Here is a 23902-nt window from a genome sequence, read left to right as displayed (position 1 = left end):
TAATATCTCAGCAAAAATCAAGAATTACAGAAAAACTGAAAATGAATCAAATGAAAACTGGATATAAATCAGTTCAAATTCCACCTGCTGCAGCTAAAACAGCAACATACAGGGACCGAGCCAGTACATTTTCCTTAATAAAAGTTGCACTTTGCTGCTAATACTTGTGAATTTTTAGGATTTTTAATGCAGGATTTTCGCTTGTAATGAAGTATTTTTGTGCTGCTGTTTTTGGTACTTTAACTTTCAGAATTGGATTATTTCCTCCACCACTGCTAGGAGCATTAAAATACTCATCAGCTACAGCTTTGACAGTAGCTAACACTCAAGGTAGGCCAAGAAAATACAGTAAATAAACTAAATAAAGTCCTGTTTCTTAACTTTTTAGCCTCACAAAACAGCAACATCACTGCACAGGTAATGCAGAAGCTCACATTTAGGGGAGACTGACATAAACAATACTTAAAACTCTGAATATTTGACATTAAACTGACATCTTGACTTCTAATCATTCAGCTAGGAGTCTATGGATGAATGGCAAAAAGATCATGAGTTACTTTAAGTCAACATGCCGTTGCAGGAACAAAATAAGGAAACTCTTTATTCTGCCACTAAAAATGACTTGAAAGAAGACCATGTCTACCACATATAACGCACATGAAGTCATCCATGTACCAGCAACATTTCCAATTTGAATGGCAAGCTCATAAATGTTATTTGGAAAATCATGATTTAAGGAACACACAACCAAGAGAAGAGATGATTTACAAGAACGGTTCATGTAGCAAGAATAGTGTTTGTGCAGCTGTTGCCAGTACAGCCTCTTTACCAGCAAATACCACATCTTAGATGCCAACAAGGTAAATTTCTGAGCAGATAAATATTATTTTTCTCATGGCGATAATTTGACTTCAGACTTGTCAACACATTTAGAAACTATATATAAAATGTACACATAATTATGTGGTAATTTGTGGTTTTGTCAGCCCTGCTTCCCTGAATTTTAGGCAACTGTTTGAAATTCCAACTGACACAGCCACATTTACATGAATCTAGAGGAAGCTCTGCAGCACTTTACCTCAACAGTTCCTCATAATCACTGAGCCAGCTGCTCTGCTGGGCCCAGATAACCTGATTTTTGGTGGCAGAGCAGAGCAAACTGCACTGCTGCTGAAATTTCCAATTCAATGAAGAGGTAGGAGACACTTTTTCATTCAAGCCAACTTTCTCTAAAAGAATAATATATCCTGCTGTCAGTCAGTAATCCATGTAAGCATCTCTCTCTCTCTGTTCCATAGGAAAATTTCTGTTATTGCATTTTTAAATTAAGTTCCTTATATGTTTCATTCAAGAAGTTGGAAAGAGGATTGTTGCAGCCAATTCAAATTGGTTGTCCATTTCTAGGCTGTCATATACTTTCACCACTAGATGGCTCTAGATGCTGGGTGGCCTGTGTTTTAAACTGATGTGTGAACAGGAATCTGGTTTTATGAGTGGATTTTGGAATAGTTAAAAAAAATGTCACTTTTGTAGTCTTTCTTTCATAGTCACTTTATTTTGTTTTAGAGATGACTACCTGTGATGAGAGCCATCCTCCTCCTTGGACATACACTTTAATCTTCTTGGTAAGAATTTAAAAACGGCATGAATTAAATGTTGTTTTACAAAAAGTCACTTTCAGGCATCAACTCTCATGTAATATTGAAGGGAGAAGTAACAAATGCATGGACTAGTTTTTCTGCATCACTCTGAGACAGGATGTTCCTGATTTTTACAATATTTCTCAGGTGGAAAAAGGAAGTCCTACAGATTTGTTTTATGTGTGAGTTAAAAGACATGTCCTGGTCAAAGATAACGCAGAGGTTCCTCACAGTAGTACTGGGGGCCAATATAATGCCATCCAGAGGAACTATATGCTTTGAAAGCGAGTTTCTAAGATGTTTGGGGCCAAATACAATGACTTCAGTCTTGTCTGAATTTAGTAGCAGGAAATTACAGGTCATCCAGGTCTTTATGTCCTTAAGACAATCTTGCAGTCTTGCTAGCTGATTAGTTTCATCTGGCTTCATAGATTAATATAATTGAGTGTTGTCAGCATAACAATGGAAATGAAGTAAATAACATCGATCATCCTGTTACGATGCAACGTTCTGCTGGGACACTTGAGTCCTGACATTCATGTGGATGTTTGACATGTACTACCCACCTAAACATTGCAGATCAAGCAACCCCCCGTCGCCCACTGTGACAGCAGTCCTTGATGCCAGTTGCCACCCTCAGCAGGACAATACACCCTGACATAACGCAAAAACTGCTCAGGAGTGACCCAGAGAACACAACAGAGCTAAGCTGTTTACCCGGGTTCTACACTCCCCAGATCCAAATCTTATTGAGCATCTGTGGGATGCCAGGATAAACCTGATCTAGGTAGGTCCCACCCTGCAACCCACAGGACCCACAGAATTCACTACCACAGGACATCCCCAGAGGTCCTGAGTCCATGCCCCACTGGGTCAGAGGAGCTTTAGCAGCAGAAAGGGGGCCAACACAATAATAGGCAGGTGGTCATAATGTTATGCCTGATTGGTGTGTGTATATATGCGTATATGTGTATAGGTGTGTGTGTGTGTGTGTGTGTGTGTGTGTGTGTGTGTGTCAGTATACAGCAGTCAATGTTTTAGATGTGCCATCCACTTATAGCTAAATAAAGCGCTACAAAATTAGTAAGATTAGAAAATGTGCATTAGTCTAAAGTATAATTTTAGATGTACGAGCAGTTTAGTAAAAAAAAAATCTTCTTAATATACAGATACTATTAATCTAACAATAAGAGAATATATATCTGATATCCAGCCTTGTGTGGACTTGGAAAGGATGCCCTAGTTTGCCCTAGTTTGCTAAACATGAAGAAGTGTTTTTTCAGATTCTTTTCTACTGAGGTCACTGGGTTTTGCTACTTTTACAAAATGATTTAGTAGCAAATACAGATTTTATAACCATGGCAGGGCAACTCTAATAACTCAGTTTAATTGTCTGGTGATCAAACACAGTGTGAGTCATCATAACTTCCTATTTAACCACACAGTGGCGCAATTGAAGCAGCTTGAGCTCCACTATTATGTCATCCAGTGATTACTCTCCCTCCAGACTGCTTTCATCATGATCAACCATATCCTTGCTTTTTGCTCACAGGCATGCATGTTCTCACTGCTGTGCCTAAGTTGTCTATCTGAGAGCTCGGTGCTACTATTCTCTTTTTTATGATCAGTTGAACCATCAGCAGGGCTGGAGGTTACATAATGTCCATCCATGTCCAGCCATTAGGGCCACTGCTGGTTGTGTAACACATTAGTAGTGCGCTTCGACATGGCAGAGAATGTGAGATTTTATTAGGAAATGTCTCAGAAATATAAAACAGTCCTTGGAGACATTTCCCTTTTGGCTGAGGCATCCTGTGCTTGAACCCAGTTTAAAAATACTCTGTTTTTATTTTTGTTTGCCCTTTCTCATGCACTCCCTTCCAATATGACTCACTATTTGGTTATCTATTAATAAAGCTGCAAAATCCTCAAAAAAAACCCTTTGTTTACATCAACCAGTTCCTCTAGAAGATGCTCTTGTTTATCATCTGCGCTCCGCTGTGGTTCCAAACCCGCAGCAGCCTACGATGCAACAAGAAAAACAGCTCGTCGCGCAGCTCCAGCAGCCAATCAGCGGCCTGGTTTCTCTTCAGCATCTCGCAGGGGGACTGAACCATCGGGCGGACTTGAGCGCACAGGCAGCAGGCTGAGGGAAAAGCGACTCCTTGAAAGGCTCCTCGACGCGCAATTATGGTTTGGTGAATTCGACCTGGAGCTGGAGGATTTTTGCGTCGCCAGGTGACCAAATTTGGTACAATTACTTGGAGCTGTTGTTTTTCTCACAAGGTAGATGCGCATGTTTTTTTGTTTGCTTTTTTTTTTTTTTGCGCAGTTGATTCCAGGAGCTGCTTGTTTTATTCTTGCATGTTTGTACACGTCCCCTTCTCTTTTTGATGTCTTTAAATTTGCAGTTTAAGCCGCTCTGTGTGCATCATGCATGATGTGATTTGACTTCACGTCCTGGATTGGCACACTTGCATCAGGCGCTGACAATAACAAACGCATCACGTGGACTTCTCTGTGTGAATTTGCAAGTTTATGTAACCTGTTTCGCCGAAGAAAACGCGCTCAAGACTCGGCAGCAGCTGCAGCCATGTTCAGTAACATAAACAGGAGCTTTTTCCTCCTCTGTTTATCTTCTGAACTCAGACTCAAGCCTCCTCCAATGAGCTCCATTAATGGTTAGAAAAAGATGAGTGACAACGCGTTTGGCCTGTGGCTGCAACCTTTATGCCAGGCTGCTGGGCTGTGTGTAGGTAGTTACATAATTACGCACGAAAAAAAGATGATTTATGCCCTCATTTATTAGCTTCCTGATGCTGAGTGTGTGTGAATGGAGGACAGTGTTCTGCTCAAATCGAAATTAATATAATGACAGTAGATTAGTAATGCTCATTATGGTTATAGATGTGGCTTTTATATTAGTAGAAAAGATTAGTGGATTATGGTGCATTCAAAGACCCCTACCACAGGAAAGGTAATATGCCTCTATATTTCTTCTCTCTGAATTGCTCCGATGCCATGTTTTCCCCATAGGTTAAATTAGGTATGCCTGAGATGAAGACACAGTTACTGAGCTTGTCCCAGATTTCACTGTTGTTGGTTTTATTGCACTGGTCCAAGAGCCTTTGGGTTCTGTCACAAATAATTAACCTCAGAGTGTAAATTATCCCATTTTATTTGACTCAAATTCAGGTCAGTTTTGGCAGATACAAATGGGGATTGCTTTTGGACAGAATGAAGTGTTGTGGCGTGACACCCAAAGGGAAAATGTTGGGGTTTTCAGTGTTTCAGCTGCAAGATTAGGTTGCATGTCTATGACACTACAAAGATGAGTTAACTTCATTAATTCATTAAGACATCACACAACACAACCTGCCTCTAAGTGTATTCCACTCAGAGTTAATGTGCTTCTGGCCCAGCAGGCCTCGTCTCCATCTGAGCCATGTCAGGGACACTTCTGCCGTCTCTGGCTTCATGTGTTCCTCTCAAATGTGGGGTTGCATAATGATCCTCCTCATGTACCTCCACTTGGCTCTTTGCTGCTGCTGCCAACAATAACCGCTGCAGCTTGTTTTAAACATCTTATTTTTCTAACAGCAAGACGCTCGCCAAGATCTTTGACTCACAGAGCAGCTTTAGGGAGGTGAGGGCTGACAGAGGCAGCGTGGCGGTGACCTCACACTGATGTCATGTCCTTTTTGTGCGAGCACTGGGAGCTGTGGCCAAACTGGGAAATGGCTAAGAGGTTTCATGCGGGGGTGTTAGGTGGTACAGTCTTGAAACAGTGTTGAGACTATATGTTGTGAGATGTTGTATTATCAGATTGATGAAGTCATTGAGGTTACATAGTAATTGTACTATGAGCGATGGCTGGACAGTTAATCAAAATATTATCAAAACCGAAAGTGCAATATCCAAAGGTTCAATTTGAAGGTAAAACGTGTCATAATATATCATTATAAAGAAGTATTGTGGTGCTACGGAGATGCCCCTGACATAGGAGTCATGCTTGTTTGGGACAGACTGCAGTTTGTTTTTAGATATTTTTCAAGGTGAAATGTAAAAAATACTACAGAGCAGCTATTAGCCAATAGTCTGAGCCAATGTTGAGCATTTTATTTTGTTAATCAAATTACTGATTATCTAAACCAATCTCAGGTAAAATACTTCTTACCCAATAATTTGGCACTTCTAAAGATATGTCACAAGTAACAGCCTTTCAATGGTTAAAGGTAAATGTTTTCTTTGATTAAACATGTAAAACATAAAAAAACAAAAGCATTTCAGTTAAGTTTTATGTTGGAGTTTGTGTTTTTGACAAAAAGATTTTTACTGCAAATGTATATTGGCTCCAGATGTTGGTAATCAGTCTCCTTGATTACTAATAATTGGCACCAGCACTGGAAAAACCATATTGATCAACCCCTAAAAATTACTATTCTCACTAAGATCACAACCCAAATAATGAACTGCAATATCTATAAAAACATGATGTTTTTTGCATATCCTTTAGCTTTACAATCCACCCCACAAGAGTTTGGATTACCAGCCTTGTCCTTCAAGGAAGCCACTTTTTTTTTGGGTGACAATGTTAATTCTAGAGGTTGACTGTCTTTTTTATCAGGGCCGATATCGATACAGATTAATAATAATCAAGGAGACCAACATTCAATATTTGTAACTGATATACAAAAAAATGCAGTAAAAATAAAAGTCTTGGTGTCAAAATTCAAGATACCTTTTTGCTTTTGCTTATTAATTTTTTGCATATGTTTAATGGAAAGAGACCGTTAGAACAGTTATCCTTCAGTGTTGATTGGCTATTACTTGTTATGTGTTATCAATCAGATGGTGCTGTGGGCAGGACCTTATTGAAGAACATAGAGTGACAGGCAGCTGCATGAGAGCCAAACTAGGACATTTTTAGATTAACATTTTTTTTAATGTATTTTGGAGATTTGTTTTAAAAATACCAGTACTTACAATCAGATGAGGTATATCGGGTCTGATAATAGACCACATTGATAACCAATCAACTCCTAGTGGGAGGTGATACAGTCTTGAAACAGTCTTAAGACTAGGGTCCAAACAACTTATTGGTTGGCTGATATTAACAATATCGCGATATCAACATATATCGATATGAAAAATTCCTTTTCCAGAACATAACACAGAAGAAGTTGATGGGGAGTATTTCGAAATGGTGCTAGCACATAGTATGTTCACCAGAGCAGCTCCGACTCCACTGATTACAGTACTATCAGCATGTTTGCAGCACATGTAGCAGAGCACACATCACAGCTTAGCAGACAGCGGTGCAGAGCCGAGCTTTAGTAAGTTGCTAACTAGCACAATGCTGTAAAATTAACAAATAACGACTACATCTTTTCCCTTTTCAGTATATACCAATATGTCAATATCACCATTTCTCTCTCCCTACAACTAATATCACCCAAAATCCAGTATCAGCTCTAGTTAAGATCCAAACTCGTAACAAGCATCATATTGCTGGATTTAAACAGGGGACATTGAGGTTACGTGCTACACATCCTTCAGGTCAACGAACCCCTCGAGAATTTGCATTAACAGCCTAGTTCTGGAGCATATGCCTCATGCACTACTAACCAAATGCTGGTAGACATGGTGAACTACATAAGACGGAGACCGGCAGACTGGGGGGTGTTTCTGTATTACATTTGTGATTGACTGACACGGTCGCATTCCAGAGCAGCTGCCTGAAAGGATCCTGATCTGGATTGAAAGCAGATGGGCTCTCTGCATGCCCACTCACCGTGATGGCATGATGTAGGCTACTGTTAAACACCGTCCTCTCCCACGTCTCACTCTGACAACACTGACATCACTTCACGAGCTAAACACCATCTGCCAAAGTAACAGCCAAACACCAAATTTTAGTGTTTCCTTGGTGTGTTTTCAGCCTGCATTTCCTGCCTCATCTCCTCCCTGGAGAATGAATAGAATGTTCCAGTCATGGCAGTGTATTGTTGCTATGAATAGACGCAGTTCAAAATGGGTCAATTTATAGTCAACGCACTCATCTGTGCAGCGCGTTGCCAGAAGGCAAGTGTATGTAAGCATGCTGTCATCCAGTCACAGATTTGTCTCTGGAGATCTGCCCTTAACCAAATGGCTTCTCGTTTGTGTGGCAAAGTGGGGCAGGAAAGCGGCACAAGACAAAACCTTTCCTAAATGGTTGCGTTGGTCTGTGTTCTTCACATCAGCGAGGAAATTTAGCCAAAAACAACACAATAAACCACATTTAGTTTCATCTCAGTATGTGTTCCACTTCACTCAGTACAGTGTTAATGACCTCTCTCTTATTTCTTGAACATGATGTGGTCCTGAGGAGGCTTGTTGTACTGCAGAGTTCGCCTCTTGAAACCACTGACAATAAATTGGAGGAGGAGAGTGAAAAGATGCCTTTGTTTCTCATGGATTTTGCTGCTGTCACCGAAGCACAAAGGAAAACACACAGCGAGAAGCTACTCTGTTAAAAGGATCCCCAATGAAACTAAAATCAATAATAACGATGGAAGCTCAGTCTGGAAGCCGTTGGATAAAACCGAACCCGACAACATCAAAACTTACACCTCAGGAAAGTAGAAATATACTGTTTTGGGTTTTCGGAATTGTAAAAACACACATTTTCCTCCAGTTGCATCACAGTACAATTTAATGGATTATAAAGTGAGCTCATAGTGGAACTACAAGGGCTGCAACCAATGATTATTTTCATTGTTTATTAGTCGGTCGATTATTATTTTATTGATTAATTGATTAACTGTTTGGTCAGTGCTTCCCAAAGCTCAATATTCCATGTCTTGTTTTGTCCACAACCCAAAGATATTCAGTTTACTGTCATAGAGGAGGAAAGAAACCAGGAAATATTCTAATTTTGGAAGCTGGAATGACAAACATTTGACTATTTTTCTCAAAAAAAAAAAAACTCATCATTAAAAACGATGATTCAAAGCCAATATGTTTAGAGACATAATTCATTCCTCAATAGATAATTAAGTGACTATAATTTGACAATGAACTGTTTCATTCATTTGTCAAGCAAATTGGAGAAAAAATTGCAACTTTTCTTTCTTTTTGAATTTTAGCTTACAGTGAATATATTTTGTAAATGAAACATATTTATAACTAAGCGATTTTTCAAAAAAGAAAAACTAAATCTGCATGAGGCTATTTGGAAGAAAACAAACTGCATTATGTCCTATATAAGTATGATAAATAGGTGTGTATGGATAGGTTTTAGTCAAGGAAGAAGAAGAAGACAACACTTGACTAAATGAAAGAACTTGAACCAGACAATAGATATTCTAAGAAACATTACAATGAAAAACCGGTGTATTGTAATGGAAAGTAATGACAATCTGGTTATGGTACACTGGATTCCCATAACCATATTTTTGTAGTTATGTAGACACCATTTTGACCAGTATTTACAAAATGTATCGACGCAGAGTCTTAAAGAAAAAGTCACTTTCTTCATACATTACTTCTATGATCAAAACAAATTCTCCTCTCATTTTTGGTTTCTTGTCTAATGAAGAAACGCATCACACATCTATTTTTGGAGGCAGATGCGTAGGAGAGGAACAGACTCCTGCATACGTTCTAACTTGCAAAAATACATTTATTTACAACCTTTTGTTTGTAGATCTTCATCAGGCAAATGATTTGTTACATAGAGAAGCCATGTTAAAAAGGGAGTGGCTGTAACTCCACCATGACGATCTTCAATAACATACACAAAGTTAGAAAAACTCTGGAAGCTAATTTTCGAGTTGTATATATATATATATTTTGAGAATGTGGTTGGGGTTTTTAAGCATTAACATCATACTGTTTCTCTCATTTTATAGAAACAATGTGGTTGTTGTATATTTCAGATTAGAACTAATCCGTGACAAATGTTATTGGTTGTGGAGTTACCGCCACTCCCTATTTAAGATTCTCGATTCTTTGTACCAAATCATTTTCCTAATGAAGATCTAGCACCGAAATGTTGCAAATAATTGTGTTTTTGCAAGTTAGATGGTGTGCAGAAGTCCTTGTCGAGCCATTTCCTGGTTTTTGTATGCTACAAGTAATAGGCATGACTAGGAAGGGTAAATTTGGTAGAAGTACGTAGTGCTAAAACTATTATCAAACACAGAACTCAGTATTGAATTTCTATCTATTAGTATTACTAGACAACAGGATTGTACTGGCTGACAGTTCTGAACTAATCAGCCTTTTTAATTATTGCATCTTCTCCAGCAGGGTCCAGATTCTGGTTTACAATCCTGTAAATCCTGAGCGTGTCTTAGAACACTTGTTTATCTTTTTTTATGAGCAGGGCTGCAACTAATGATTACTTTCATTTTCGCTTAATCTGTTAATCATTTTCTTAGTTAAACAGCTACTTGTTTAGTCTATAATATGAGTTCAAGATGACAAATGTTTTGTCCAACGCCCAAAGATACTGGGTTTACTGTCATAGAGGAGGAACGAAACTAGAAAATATTTATCATTTTGGGCTGGAATGACAGAAGTAAATCCTTTTGTTCTTAGAAAAATCACCCAAACCAATTAATCGATGCTAAAAATAACTGCAGTTTAATCTAACAGTTGTCAGTAAACTTTACAGCAGGATATTGCAGATTCATGGACTGACTTTCTGTTCTTCTGCGTGGTACTATAACTCTAGTTTACATTGTACTTCACTGGCGATACACTGAGGCTTCAGCAACCTCAATAACTCCATCTCGATTGTGTTGGCCTGCGTCCTCGATGACATATGACTACAGAATCCATCAATAGTGGTACTCTGCGATGTCGCCATGTGTGTGAAGAAATGGCCATGGCTCAAATAGAGACAATGGCTGCCCAGTGTCCATAGTTCTGAATGCCATTATTCATACACATTAATAATCTCTTTTTCCCCCCCCAAAGAATGCTGATTATAATGGCTTCATGCAGGGTCAATCTTTTGTATTTGAAAACTTTTATAAGCGTTTAAGTGTCGACTGTACTTTGCGAGGTCACAGTTGTGATTGTTGGGCGCAGGGTCGAGGAAACAAAACCCGTCGCCGCCGGGGGTGAGTGGAAGGACTTTACTGGCAACTTGAGGGAGCTGATGAAACTTTGTTAGCCAGAGCAGGTGGTGTAGTGGACAGAGCAGCGCTTCTCTGACTGGTTTGGGTCTTTTTAAAGCAGTAGTGAGTTTAGCTACCGTAAAAATAGTTTCAGAGACTTTGTTGGGATGCTCCTCGCTATGGTAACACACTTTCTTTAAGGATGCGGTGCTGATTATGGGAACTGCTGAGAGGTGAGCAGAGACTTGATGCAGGATTATCTTTCTAGAAACAAATGAGTGGCCTTTACTGCTTTTCATTCTTTGTATGATTATGTGAGCTTAGAAGAAGAAATGTTGCTGCTGCTGGATGCAATCCTGGATGATGTGTTAAGAGAGAAATCCCAGAATGAATGAAGTCATCTGGAGCAAGAGGGAGAAGTGAAGTCAGAGCACAGCAGGCAGATGTAGCCTGAAAAGATGTGTCAGAAACAAACAACACAACATACAGCAGCTAAAAGAAAGTGATTTGATGGTAATGGCGATAAGGAAGATTTGGATCTTGCTCCTTTTGAAGCTGGAAGTTTTCATTGAATGCTTCTCGTGTGAATTAGATTAGATGTTACACCATAATCAGGGCTGCAACTGACAATTATTTTCACTGTTGATTCATCTCTAGATTATTTTCTTGATCAATCAATTAGTTGTTTGGACTATAAAATGTTTAAAAAAAAAAAAAAAAAAAAAAAAAGTCTTTTTTTAGTTCACAACCCAAAGATATTCAGTTTGCTCTCATAGAGGAAGAAAGAAACCAGAAAAGATTCCCATTTCTGAAACTGAAAAGAGACAGTTCAGTCTTTTTGGCTATAAAAAATGATTCAAATTGATTATCAAAATAGTTGGTGATTATTTTAATAGTTGAAAGTGAATTGATTAACTGATTATTCATTGCAACTGTGGGAGCTCCATGATTAATAATAAAGATTTAAAGTGAGTCTAATATGTTTAAAGCTGTGATTAATCCCTGAACAGAAAAAAATAATTGGCTAAAACTTTTATAATTAACTGTTGAAGTCAATTATTTCCTTGCATCTTTGTCTTTTATAAAATTACTATAATTGGGGTTTTGTCCGCAACCCAAAGATATTTAGTTTACTTTCACAGAGGAGAAAAGAAACTGGAAAATATTCACATTTTGGAAGCTATCACAAAATTTTGACTTTTTTTTTTCTTAAGAATGGCTCAAACTGGTTATCAAAATAATTGGTGACTAATTTAATAGTTACCTCATTCATTAATCGTTGCAATTCTGGGAACTACATGATTAATATTAATGATTTAAAGTGAGTGTAATATGTTTGAAGCTGTAATTAGTTCTTCAACAGAAAATTCATTTGCTCTGATTCTGACAATTAACTGTTTAAAGTCAGTTATGAAGCAAAAATATTCTGTTTACCATCATAAAGGAGGAAAGAAACCAGAAAACATTCACATTTAAGAAGCTGGAATTTAACTATTTTGACATTTTTTTTCTTAAAAAAATGTACTCAAGTGAACAAATTAATTATCAAAATTGTCACTTGTTAATGTGTTGAATATTTTCTCAATCGGTTAGTTGTTCGGTCTATAAACTCTCAGAAAATGGGGAAAAATCTCTATCAGTGTTACCTAAAATTGACAGATGTTTTGTTCACTGCCCAAAGATATTCAGTTTTGTGTCATGGAGGAGGAAAGAAACCAGAAAATGTTCAAATTTAAAAAGGCAGAATTTTAGATTTTGGACTTTTTTCTCAAAAAATAACTAAAACTGATTCATTTTTCATCATAGCAGTTGACGATTAATTAAATAGTCGACAACTAGTCGATTAATCATTGCAGCTTTACTTGTAATTACCTGTGTTTATATTGGCACAGTGAAGAGGAACTGGTGGAATATTGCACTGATGCAATGATGTGTTAATTCCTTTAATTCGATGCTTCTCTCTGTCATCTGCACAGACATGTTGCTCACCTCCTCTCTCATCTTTTCCACAGCACAAAGAGAAAACAAAAGCCAGCTAATCCGAGCACTACTCAGAGGGAAGCAAACTCCTGCACAAGCATGGCAGACCACAAGTAAGTTAAGATCTACTGCATACAATGAACCTCTAATTCTTATTTTGTGTTTTACTTCAAATACCAACGTCTCTCTTGCTTCTTGATTTGTGGGCCTTTGAATTCCACAGAGATCTATTTATAACTTTCACCTCTTTGCCATAACACATAACACATCTGCCCATTCACAGGCAGCCCGAGCACAGACACACAATCTGATCCTGCCTATATTACAAAAAGAGAGACAAACATTCAGCAAGCTGGGTCTTGACCTTAAGGCGTGCTGCCTTTCTGGAGAAGAAGTTGTCCGTTACAAGTTATGCAGAACAGATCAGATGTATGACTGTTGAAAATCCTGTTCTTCCCTCACGGTGTCCAGGTGTTGACTATGACTACATTTCTCCTTTGGGTAGTGATTTCAATTGAATGCATGAGCCTTTCTTTCACATTTAATAGGAATTCTTTCATGTTGCTACATGTAGAACCAATAAATGCTACTGCAGCGACTGCCTTTCTCGAATTACTGCCAATTATTTAGTTGTATCTTATTTAGTTTTGTTTTTTTCCATTGCAGAGACAACATAGATGACTTCAAAGTCCAGACGGCGAAGCATCCCAACATGAGCTCGGCCCCTTTACGGCCGCATAGCGACACACAGTCCAAAGACCGGACCTCCAAAAGGCTTTCAACCGAGTCAAACGGGACCAGCGACGGAGGTGTGGGCTCGTCCACGCCGGTGGAGGTGACCGCCTTGGAGGAGTCGTTTCGACGCTTCGCCATCCACGGTGACACTCGCGCCACTGGCAAGGACATGCACGGCAAGAACTGGTCCAAACTGTGCAAGGACTGTGGCGTGATCGACGGCAAGAACATCACCCTCACTGACGTGGACATCGTCTTCAGCAAAGTCAAGTAAGAAAGGCACCAACATGACTCTTCAATGAGGATAAGATAGTAAAGTAATGGGAATTCTTCTTGAACTCGTTTGAACTCTTATCTTCTGTTGTCTCATTGCTTTAGTTGACCTTAATTAACCTTACAACATCGCAAGATCTCTGTAAGAGCTATGACAGGAGTGCCATTACAGAATTATGTTCTTAATTGACTACATAGACTGGCGTGTTGAAAAGTGCAAATATGATAGAATTGTGACTAAAAATTGTAGCAGAAATTAATGACAAAGGCCATTCCTATTCTGTTTCAGTAGAGGTCAGAAAATTGAATTAACCTTCTGAACCCCAAAACATGTTGTCTGGTTTAGAGGCAAGTTTTCTTTAAAAACTTTTGGTAAAATTAGACATTTATCAGAGCTAGCAACTGTAAAAACAGAAAGATTGATCAGATTTTTTACTTCCCCATGGTCTTTGAGTTAGTCATGTGCAATGAGCAGCTCTGTGGTAGATGGTAACCAAATCTAAGATTAAAATAGTGAAAAAAAAGTTGCAAAACAGATCCTGTGAAAAACTAAAAATTCTGCGCTCATCAGCACAATTGAGAAGTGATTCAGCTGCGACTAAGACAAAAATAAGGGCCTTTTCTGTAGAAGTGCACTCTGCAATTACACAAAACAGAGGAGAAAAGTAATTTTGAGAGACTGATAGGAAAATAAAATATACTTGGTCAATAAAATAAATACAACATGGCTCAAAAATGATGCACAGAGGAGCGAATTGTTGGAAGATGCATTCAGCATGGTGAAACATCTTTATAGAGTTCATGTGTAGAGAAGTGTAAAACATGCCTAGTTTATAAAGGATGTAAAAATGCAAATATTTAGATACATATAGCATGTAGAGCCACCATTTTTTTGCAGTAATTTTAACACTAGTGGGTACTGGTGGATTCCAAGTTTTGTTTTTTTTTCAATTTTGGTAGAACAAATAGTAAGATAATATAACTTTTGCCTTTCCTTTTTTGTGTGCGTTTTACGGCATTAGAGCAGAAAATATTTTTACAGTTCTAGTCATGGTTGTGTTGTTTCCACAGAGGTGCAGGACTTTAAAGTACAGTGAAAAATGAGCCCACAGTGTGTAAAAATGTTACAGGAGCTCCCAGAAACTACTGCTTAGATTGATTATTGGTGTTATTTTAGCTCACAGTCAAGTAAAACAGGCGGTGACCTTTCTGTACCAGAACGGAGCTCACAGAAGGACCAGTAAAAACTGGCTGAACGTCGCAGTGCAGGCGGTGCAATCTGTTAACTAGAGCTTCATTGGAGTCTGGAAAATGAAGCCAGTGATGATTGTCTGTTTATAAAGCCACCATCATGTTAGCAGCAACTCTAAAACGTGCTTTTCTGTCTTTGACTTGGATGAAGCTAACTATCAGAAACAGCAGCCAGAGCAAAAGGCCAGTGTGGTTCATCTTCTGTTTCCTCGGGCTGCTCTGATTCATCCTCTGCAGCTTGCTTTAAATGAAGTACAGTCCAACATTAAGCTGTGACCTCAATATTAGCTGACAACTGGAGGAGAACTTTTCATCTGCACAGCTGTGTTTACCGAGCGAGCGTCTGCAAATACACTGATAACACCTTGACAGATTAGTGCACATATCATCCATGCCACACGGAGAATCTGTTTTGCTCAGACACAGCGAGGTGAATACGCTTGTGTGTAGCAGCACGGAGTAAATCTGGAGTAAAAAGGGCGACACGGCTTTTACAGTGTGGGTTTGTGTAGCTTTGCGCATGGGTATTTTGGAGATTTCATTCATACGCAGGAGCGGCTTTGAATTATTTTTTTTTATCCTGGTTGCATGAATTGAATAAGGATTATTCTGCTAGACGGCACCAGAATGGTGAAGAATGACTGGAAGCTACTTGTCATCATGTCTTGCTGCAGAAGCAGAGAGGCCGTGAAAAAGGGCTGCATGGGAATCTCATCCTGATTTAGTGGATTTTCCATCTTCTGCTCGCACATAACTGTAGTTCAATCTCAGTCATTTTCTGTACACACTTAGATACAAGAGATTCCAAAATGGTTTTTAATGGTATTTTACTGTTTATTCTATTTTCATTGCAGCAGTGGTCAGTGTTCTACTACTAGCAACAAAAAGTACAGTAAAACCTAAGGTATGTGAAAGGAACTACACTGAAATGCACCTCTAAGTTTTCTGAATTAAAACTCACAAGTAGATGTTATAGAATATACAAACATCCTGTTGCATATCTACAAACTGTAAACCCCATTAATACGGCTTCAGATGCTTGAAAATGAATGCATGTTTAGAATTTTACACTTTTTCAAGCATAATCCATAGCGTTCCTACACCCCAAAGGGGTGGAGAACATCTTCTGAGTCATTCAAACGGATCCCAACACGAGCACGACCACTGCACATTCACTATTGCATGCTGAAGGATGTTTGAAATGTGATTTGGCTGCATGAAATAACAATGCAGAAACAATAAATTTTGCAGAGTCCATAAAAAGGAGCTGTACAGGTCTTCGATCCACACCTTATCGTGATTGGCATTAAGAAAGTTTGCTCAAGGGTCATTGCTCTTAACCCCTAAATGCCTACCTTGAGTTCTACTCAAGGTACTGAAGTTCTATTATATCACCCAAAGGCTGCAACCAGCAATTAGTTTCATTATGGATTAATCTGTTGATTATCTTTTTAATTAATCAATTAGTTTATTTGCCTATAAAATGTCATAAAATGGTGAAAAATGTCAGCCTAAGATGACACCCAATAATGTCTTGTTGTGTCCATAACTTCAGTATATTTAGTTTACTATTTATATACTAGCAATAAAAATACAAAATATTCACATTTAGGAAGCTACAATCAGAGAATTTTGACTTTCCTTTATTCAAAATTACAATCAATATTCGATTATCAATATAGTTGGCGGTTAATTTAATAGTTGACAAGTATTGATTAATTGCTGCAGCTCTATATCAGACTTTGTCTAATTCATAAATTCCATTTCATTAGGTAGTCGACTGGCATTCCTCAAACTACTGGTCTCAAAAACAATGTTGTTGTCGAAAAAACATTACTTTTCCATTGTTTTTCAGCGATATATGTAAATATTTACAGCTTTTTGAATGATGCTGTAGCAACTGGGCTACAAGTGTGGTGCAAAACAGCATTTTCTCAAAGAACAAGATTGTCAGAGCGAATAAAGGGCAGAACTGTCCAATACATCCATTTAAGCCCCTTTCAGACATGCACTTCTTTCCATTTATCTAATGACAACTGCACGTTTCCGTACAAGTCTTGATGCCAATCTCACTGGGTCGGACCTCATAACATTTCTTTATCACTTTCAACATGGTATAAGTCTGAACCACATTAATTTACACTAGCTGATAAGCATGCACAACCAGCATACTCCGAGTTGAGTTGTGTGAAGTGATTTTAAGTTTTTCTACATTTCAGCACCAGTACTGGTTCAAAAACATCACAGAGAGTAAAGACACAGTTTGCAGTCTCAGTCACCCTGCAATTTCACATCCACTACAAGCTGTAAAGCTCTTTAAAATGAAGCTTCATCACAATGAAGGCTACAGTCTGCAGTATAACAGGTCAGATTAATGAGACTCACCATTAACAAATGGAATCCAGGCTTCACAAAACAGACAAAGTTTAGTTTGTTGCTTTCAGCTGTTAGTAGAAATATTTCCTATGAATTTTTTTGATAGCTGCAGCATAAAACAGCAGCAGGATCAATATAAGTGCCTCCAAAGAGAGAGAATTGCGTGCATTTACACATGTTGAACAACAGCAGTGACTTCATGAGTTACTTAGATTTATAAATTATTCCCGACATGGAGACAGGATTGATCAGGATCTAACAGCTCAGTCACGGTATATACGCTGCAGTTAAACCAGTAGGTACATACAGGTCAGCTATCTGGGCATTTTTATTTCACTGTTGCTAAAGTATTAGTTAAATTATCATCAGTGTTTATGAATGAATCATAAATAAATCGCACCGTAGCTCTTTCCATCACTGTGGTGTTTTTTTCTGAATGAATACATAAGAAATGTTAATATAAAAGTGAACTATGACTGAATGCCGTCACTTAAACAGATTTATGAAGCAGAAATGGTCTCATTTTGAAAGGGGCTGTCGTGGTCCCAAGAGAAATGAGGTGCAAGCAACCATAAGGGGTCAGCGGTAAAATGGTGTTTGAAAAAGTCTGCATGCATTTAAGGGTTAAAGGTGTGCAAACACCTGAACACTCCTTCAGTAGTTCAGCTGTCACTTGTTACTGTAAACCAGCGTTCTTGTATTTGTCAAGTATCCCTCGGTTCTTGAGTCACCCACATCAACACCTTCACTGTTGGCATGGCAATGGGTGTTTATATTTACAAAGGTTTTTCTTGGCAAGACTAGAGAGAGTGAGAGCTTAAAGCTGACTGTGGGAGTGAGGCGTGTTTACATCCTGCTCTGCTGGTGAGCAATATTTAGTAATGTGCAAACAATATGCTCCAGCCACTATAGGGGTTTAAGGAAGAGGAGCAGGTCCTTCGGTAGGTAGTCCGGTATGGCATTTTCAACCAGACTCCCAGCTCCAGAGTGAGTTGAGGAGGACATTACAGTAAAATCTATGCAAAGCATGTGGTGTGTGCCCACTTCAGAGCCACCCACAGGATATAAAGTGGTACAGTACTGGAGGAGGGGCTCATTTTCATAGACTCTAGGCATGACTGAGCAATAGGGAGGGGGGGAGGGCTGACTCTCATGCCAGAGATGCAGCTTGCTTTTAATCATCGTCAAAGCTCTTTACTTGCACACGAAAAATTAAACATCCTAATGAGCAACTGGCTAATAGCAGCACGGACGAATGAGTCATTGTTTTTTCTGGAGGTAGTTCTGGAAGCTCGGAGCCAGAACAAGTATGGATGAGGTAGAAATCTGGCGTGGATTAATTAATTAGCATTTTATGGTGGCTTTGGTTGCATTTCCTCATCAGTGCTCATGAAACAGCCAACTACTGTAGCCCATCTTGTGCTGCAGATGGTTGAAGTATGTAAACAGACAGCAGATCTGACTAAAATTAGGACTTGCCCTCTAACCTTCATCCCGTTTCCCCTCATCTCCGCCTCCTTGGATTCTGATTTGCTGTTTATTTACATGGCTTAACCTTTTGTATGCTTTGGGGAACTGTTGGGAGATCTGCAGAAGAGACACAGTTATCTTCTTAGGACAGCTGAAAGTACAGTTTCCCCCCCAAGTGACAATACACAGCGTTGAACCGACGCAGAGCTCTCAGATGCTCAGCACTGATGGATCGCCCAAACACAACCGGTCGCAGAACCAGTCGAATAAACCCAAGCATCTCTGTTTACTGTAGCTGGTTGCTATGGCAGCAGGTTGCCCGGGGAGACTGTAGGCTTTATGGGCCGTTGTTTAGGTGATTTATCACCACGGCGATGGCTGTTTGTGTTTGTGTTACTATGCACTTTTAACATGGAAGTGAAACAGGCAAGTGGCCAGTTAAACAACTGGAGCACTCTCACAGGGAGGGTGATGGATGATGATGATCCGCCGTGTCTTATTTTCAGCGCCTGATCTTATAAATGAGAATACGGTGATTCACAATTACCCTTTCAGGTGCTTAGTTGCATTCAGCAGGTCCAAGTGTCCCCATTGCAATCAGAAAATAGTGATGTCTGAGTATGATGGATGATGTAAAGAGACAGTCTCAAATACAGTCTGCAGCTGTGAGTCTGTGGAGTTGCTCAGACGACACTTCAGCACTGGAACACGCCGTGATCCAAACAGTGAAAGTTTTCTCATTGTTTATCCCAGCGGGATACCATCTCCAAGCTGTGTCATACATCTGCCACGATGAAGAGATCACACATGGCTTTGTGTACACTACCATCGACTGTCTTTTTAACCCCTCAAGCTTTAAACCCTGCTGATAAAGCAGACCTTAATATAGCATTTTCATCCCTGGAGAGGCAGTTGAGCAGATAAATCTGTCGAGGTTTTAAGGCTCCACACTGTGACAAGTGTTTTGACTTAAGCTCCTCTTTCTTCCTACGTTTCAGGAAGAAATCCTGCCGCACCATCACTTTTGACGAGTTCAAGATGGCGCTGGGGGAGCTGGCCAGGAAGAAGTATAAAGAGAAGAGCGGAGAGGAGGCCGAGGCCGAGGTCTTCAAGCTGATCGAGGGGAAGGCGCCGATCATCGCGGGAGTCACAGTAAGATTTGGTTTTTAAGATTTGCAAGATTCACATCAGAGGGGGTGCATTGGGAAGCGAGACAAATAGGTTATTGAGATACGTCGAGCCTACAGTGAGAGTTTTTAGTGTCAGGAAGGTGAACCTGCACAGCTACCCTTCTACAGAGGAGGTTCTGTGCAGAATTTGGGATTTAAATAAGCTTTTCCTGAGGGAATTCATTATATTTGCAAACCTGCATGCTAATCATGCCTGGGAACGAATCCGTGAAGTTACAGTAACACAAACTGTATGCACTACATTGCAACAGGGACCTGCATGCATTCAGTTTATTATGCAAAAAATGCATAAAGCATTTGTTGCCAAGTCTGTTTTCCACATCTGGCATGCAGCTAAAAGACAGAAAAACTGAGAATTGATGAGTTTGTTGGGATTTATCAAACAAAATATTCTATCAGTAGCATTATTTCACTTTGATTTGGTCAAAAACCAAAGTTATTTCCATGTCTTCCTCATTGAGGGACCATGTCAGGCGTAGATGTGCTTCTTAATATTTAAATTATGAAGTTTAAAAGCTCCAATGTGTGGCTGTCACAGGTACTGCCACTAATAGAACACAGATTAGAAAACTGAGCAGTCTATTGGTATTTACCGAGAAGAATATTCAATCATTAGCAATAATTCTGCTTTAATTTAGCCAGAAACTTAAATAAATTCAAGGTATCCTTCTTTTTAGGGACAGTATCAGACCTAAATATACTTCTTGGTGTTTAAAGGAATGACATTTAAAAGCTCCAATGTGCAGCTGTCTCATTACAAAATAAGCAGCTGCATTTGGAGTGCACCAAATGGTGATATAAATATATTAAATTACAGCATTAACAGTTTCCTGCCAGCATTCCTCTCTCGCATCATTTGCAATGACAGCGCTTTTATATTCCTCATGGCTCTCATGATAACCACCATCATGATGCCCATTATTTCTGCTTTTAGCTTGCATGCTAAACTCACTTCGTAGTTCATTTGTTGTGCCTGTTTTTACCTGCGATCACAGCTGAAGTGTTTCCCCACAGAGAGCCGTGGCTTCCCCGACAGTGAGCCGTCTCACGGACACCACCAAGTTTACAGGATCGCACAAGGAGCGTTTCGACGACACCGGCCGCGGGAAGGGTAAGGCGGGCCGAGTAGACGTAGTTGACACTTCAGGATACGTCTCGGGATACAAACATCAAGGGTCCTACGAGAAGAAAGTGAACAAACCCACCGCGGGCAGACCCATGTGAGGCGCGTAGGTCAGGAGATAAACATTTGACTTAGGATGATTTTCTATTTAAAAAAAGAAGAAAAAAAAAAGAGTACTCCTAGAAAGCACAAAAGAATAGGATTTCATATATTTTTCCCACCCATCTATTTTGTGTGTATGTGAGAGAGAGATGTTTTTGAGTTCCTCTCTTTGTGAAGTGTGAGAACTGGAAAACTGTTTACATCTATTTTTACAAAGTTCATCACCAGCTGGTACATTCCCGTCTGATAGCGATTTACTGCCAAACACTGAGGAGAACAAACGAGAGAAACCGCTCCGCTATGAATATTGAAGCTTTGTTGTTACGATAGGGCCTTACAATAAATATAGAGCACAATGAACACAATGCCAAGAAAAACAAAAGTGGGACAACAGGACGATGAATTCTCAATATTGCACTTTTTAATGGAAATTCCCACATAAAGCCGTATTTTAAATTTGTTTTGCAGTTTCAAAGATAATTGGCACACATTTTGACATATAATGATATCATTGATGTTTATTTCCTTTGAAAACTTACATTGTGGACTCCACCTTCAGTGTTAATTGTTTGTCTGCCATCTGCTCTTGTCAACTGTTGAGTCTTTATAAAATCTGCTGTTTGTCTTTTTAATTAATTTATAAGCTCACACTGTCATTTGAATAATTTGCCTTCAGCTCAGACCAATAAAACACACTAAGGTTTTTTTTGTCAAATCTGTTCAAAAGTAGTTTTTGACTCGTGTCATATCTTTTTGCTTTTGTGAATATTTAAAACATTTAAAGCAAAAGTCCTCCTGTGCAAATCTCAATGGATCTGATCATAACTCTTAAGCAAAATCTATTTTCTCTTAAACTATCATTTCCCAGAGTCTAATTTTACACAGTCCATTTTCCTAACATGCATTTTGAGCACTAAATTGGTGAATTAAGCTGAAATCAGAAGCTCTAACCACAGTAGATGAGCTCAGTTGTACAAGATTGTATTTTTAACATTTTATTGTTTCGTCATCAGATTTATATACAGTAGTTCTAATATATTTGTGGTAAGATTGTGTATATTCTAAAAAGTTTCAGCCACATGGCTCAATTTAAGACACTGGCTTCATGTTTTTATTTTTTTCTGTATTGCTGTACTTTGTGCATGTTGTATATATTGCATTTGATTCAGAAGCATATAGAAGACAGTAGGAGTTTGTCATTATCTTTTATCGGAACTGCCGTGCCTGCTGTGAGGACAGACTACTGGACAGACATCAATATTTGTCCCCTAAAAAACATTAAGTGATGAAATTGTGGGATCATGACGAAATCTTGTATTGCTTGAAATCAATATGTATCAACTTGTACGTGTACAAAGTCAGCTTTCCTCTAATGCTGTTAATATTTGTCTGTTGATGAAGATTTAGAGTACTTCTTTCGTGTGGTACTGTCATCCAAGGCACAAATTTAACAAAAAAAAAAAAAAAATCCAGGGTTTTAATGTTTCCTTATATACGCTATCGGATAAAGGGAAAATTGCAAACAAGTAATATACTTTTGTAGAATATTTTTCCAAAAATAATGACAGTTTGATGTCACTACTACTACCTGTAGCCTCAGCTGATGAAGAATCATGCATCAAGTGCAAAACTAGCAGCTATCAGTGTGTTAGTTTTCGTCCGCTGCAGTAGCTTTTGATCTGTTTTCTGTGCTTAATGCCAAATACTGTGCACCTTTAATGTGGAAGAACAATACTGTCTTTTTTTCAAATAACTCTTAATGTACTATTGTGCCCCAGTGCATGCAGTGTGCTATTTCTTTTTTTGTTCTTTAGGTCTCTTAAAAGTGTGTTCATGATTTGTAGTGCATTATTGAAAATAAAATAAAAAAAATCTCTAGAAACTCCACTGAGGAGGTTCTGGGTTATCTGTCAAAACATGTGTAGTATTCTTATGTCTTTTTTCTGGATCAGTGCGAAACTCCACACCAGTAGCACCAACCAGTGGCCTGTAACATTCACATTAAAAACAACATTCAGTTTGTGTAGCATCCAAATTCTAACCTGGTCTCATCAGGCTTCGTTTGCGAGAGGAAAGTGCATGCGTGTGTGCAGCTCTGGAGCCTGAAGGCAGAGGTATAAATAAAGTCACAGTGCAGCTGGAATCTACATGCATTCACTCCACTGCAGCGTACAAAGCAGATGGAGACACAACTGACCTAAAAAGAAAATAAAAACAGCAGAGAGACAATCTTGCCAGGAAATACATTCTGACCTTCTCGCTAAACATTTTTTCCCCTAAAATCATTTGTTAATATAACAGCACTGACACACACTTATATACAAAGTTTCATAAATGGATTGCCTTTCTCCTCTTTCTGTTTACATCCAGCAAATGCAGCCTATACATATTTTTTTGAAATACTAAACACTTAATTCATCAAAAGGGCTGAGAACACACACACATTAAAAATGTACGCTGCAGTGGTATAAATAAAGTCAAAATGAATTAAAACAGTCAATAGCTGCTGCACCTTGTGCTAATATGATGCTTGGCATAGTCTTGCTTTGATATTCTTATCTTGGAGTGCATCTCTGCAGTCAAACTCTGCTTTAATGTTCACCACTTCCTTTCAGCTCAGCCAGCAAACACTCGTTGGTCGCCACCAGGGAC

The 23902-nt window shown here is 38.9% G+C and overlaps 2 protein-coding genes across 7 annotated transcripts in view; one reads left to right on the top strand and one right to left on the bottom strand.

Moving 5' to 3' along the window:
• The first annotated feature begins 3753 nt into the window (after nucleotides 1–3753).
• On the top strand, nucleotides 3754–23168 carry LOC111572054 (tubulin polymerization-promoting protein). 4 transcript variants are annotated; one of them, XM_023275540.3, is made up of 5 exons: nucleotides 3754–3926; nucleotides 12763–12843; nucleotides 13397–13735; nucleotides 19834–19987; nucleotides 21040–23168. In XM_023275540.3, the coding sequence occupies exons 2-5, from the start codon at nucleotides 12830–12832 to the stop codon at nucleotides 21247–21249; spliced, it is 717 nt and encodes a 238-aa protein (XP_023131308.1). In that variant the 5' UTR covers nucleotides 3754–3926; nucleotides 12763–12829; the 3' UTR covers nucleotides 21250–23168. The 4 variants fall into 4 exon arrangements, with proteins under 4 accessions (XP_023131308.1, XP_023131306.1, XP_035806505.2 ...); XM_023275538.3 differs by lacking the exon at nucleotides 3754–3926 and adding an exon at nucleotides 4501–4617; XM_035950612.2 differs by lacking the exon at nucleotides 3754–3926 and adding an exon at nucleotides 10614–10753.
• cep72 (centrosomal protein 72) overlaps nucleotides 22627–23902 on the bottom strand; it is an 8456-nt gene continuing 7180 nt past the window's right edge. For 2 of the 3 annotated variants that reach the window (XM_023275502.3, XM_023275501.3), the window contains exon 14: nucleotides 22627–23902. In XM_023275502.3, the coding sequence (XP_023131270.2) occupies nucleotides 23842–23902 (61 nt within the window). In that variant the 3' untranslated portion in view covers nucleotides 22627–23841. The other variant, XR_004847799.2, reaches the window with a different exon arrangement.

Source organism: Amphiprion ocellaris, chromosome 9, assembly GCF_022539595.1.
Source record: "Amphiprion ocellaris isolate individual 3 ecotype Okinawa chromosome 9, ASM2253959v1, whole genome shotgun sequence".
Classification (NCBI taxonomy): domain Eukaryota; kingdom Metazoa; phylum Chordata; class Actinopteri; family Pomacentridae; genus Amphiprion; species Amphiprion ocellaris.
Note: the sequence above shows the minus strand (reverse complement) of the source record. Positions and strands in the feature narration are given on the sequence as shown.

What these genes read in the sequence shown, in the direction of transcription:
- LOC111572054 (XM_035950612.2), top strand. Translation starts at nt 10,629, where the DNA reads ATGCAGGGTCAATCTTTTGTATTTGAAAACTTTTATAAGCGTTTAAGT. An exon ending in ACAAGCATGGCAGACCACAA is followed by an intron (nt 12,844 to 13,396) that starts GTAAGTTAAGAT and finishes TTTCCATTGCAG; the next exon opens with AGACAACATAGATGACTTCA. An exon ending in ATCGTCTTCAGCAAAGTCAA is followed by an intron (nt 13,736 to 19,833) that starts GTAAGAAAGGCA and finishes CCTACGTTTCAG; the next exon opens with GAAGAAATCCTGCCGCACCA.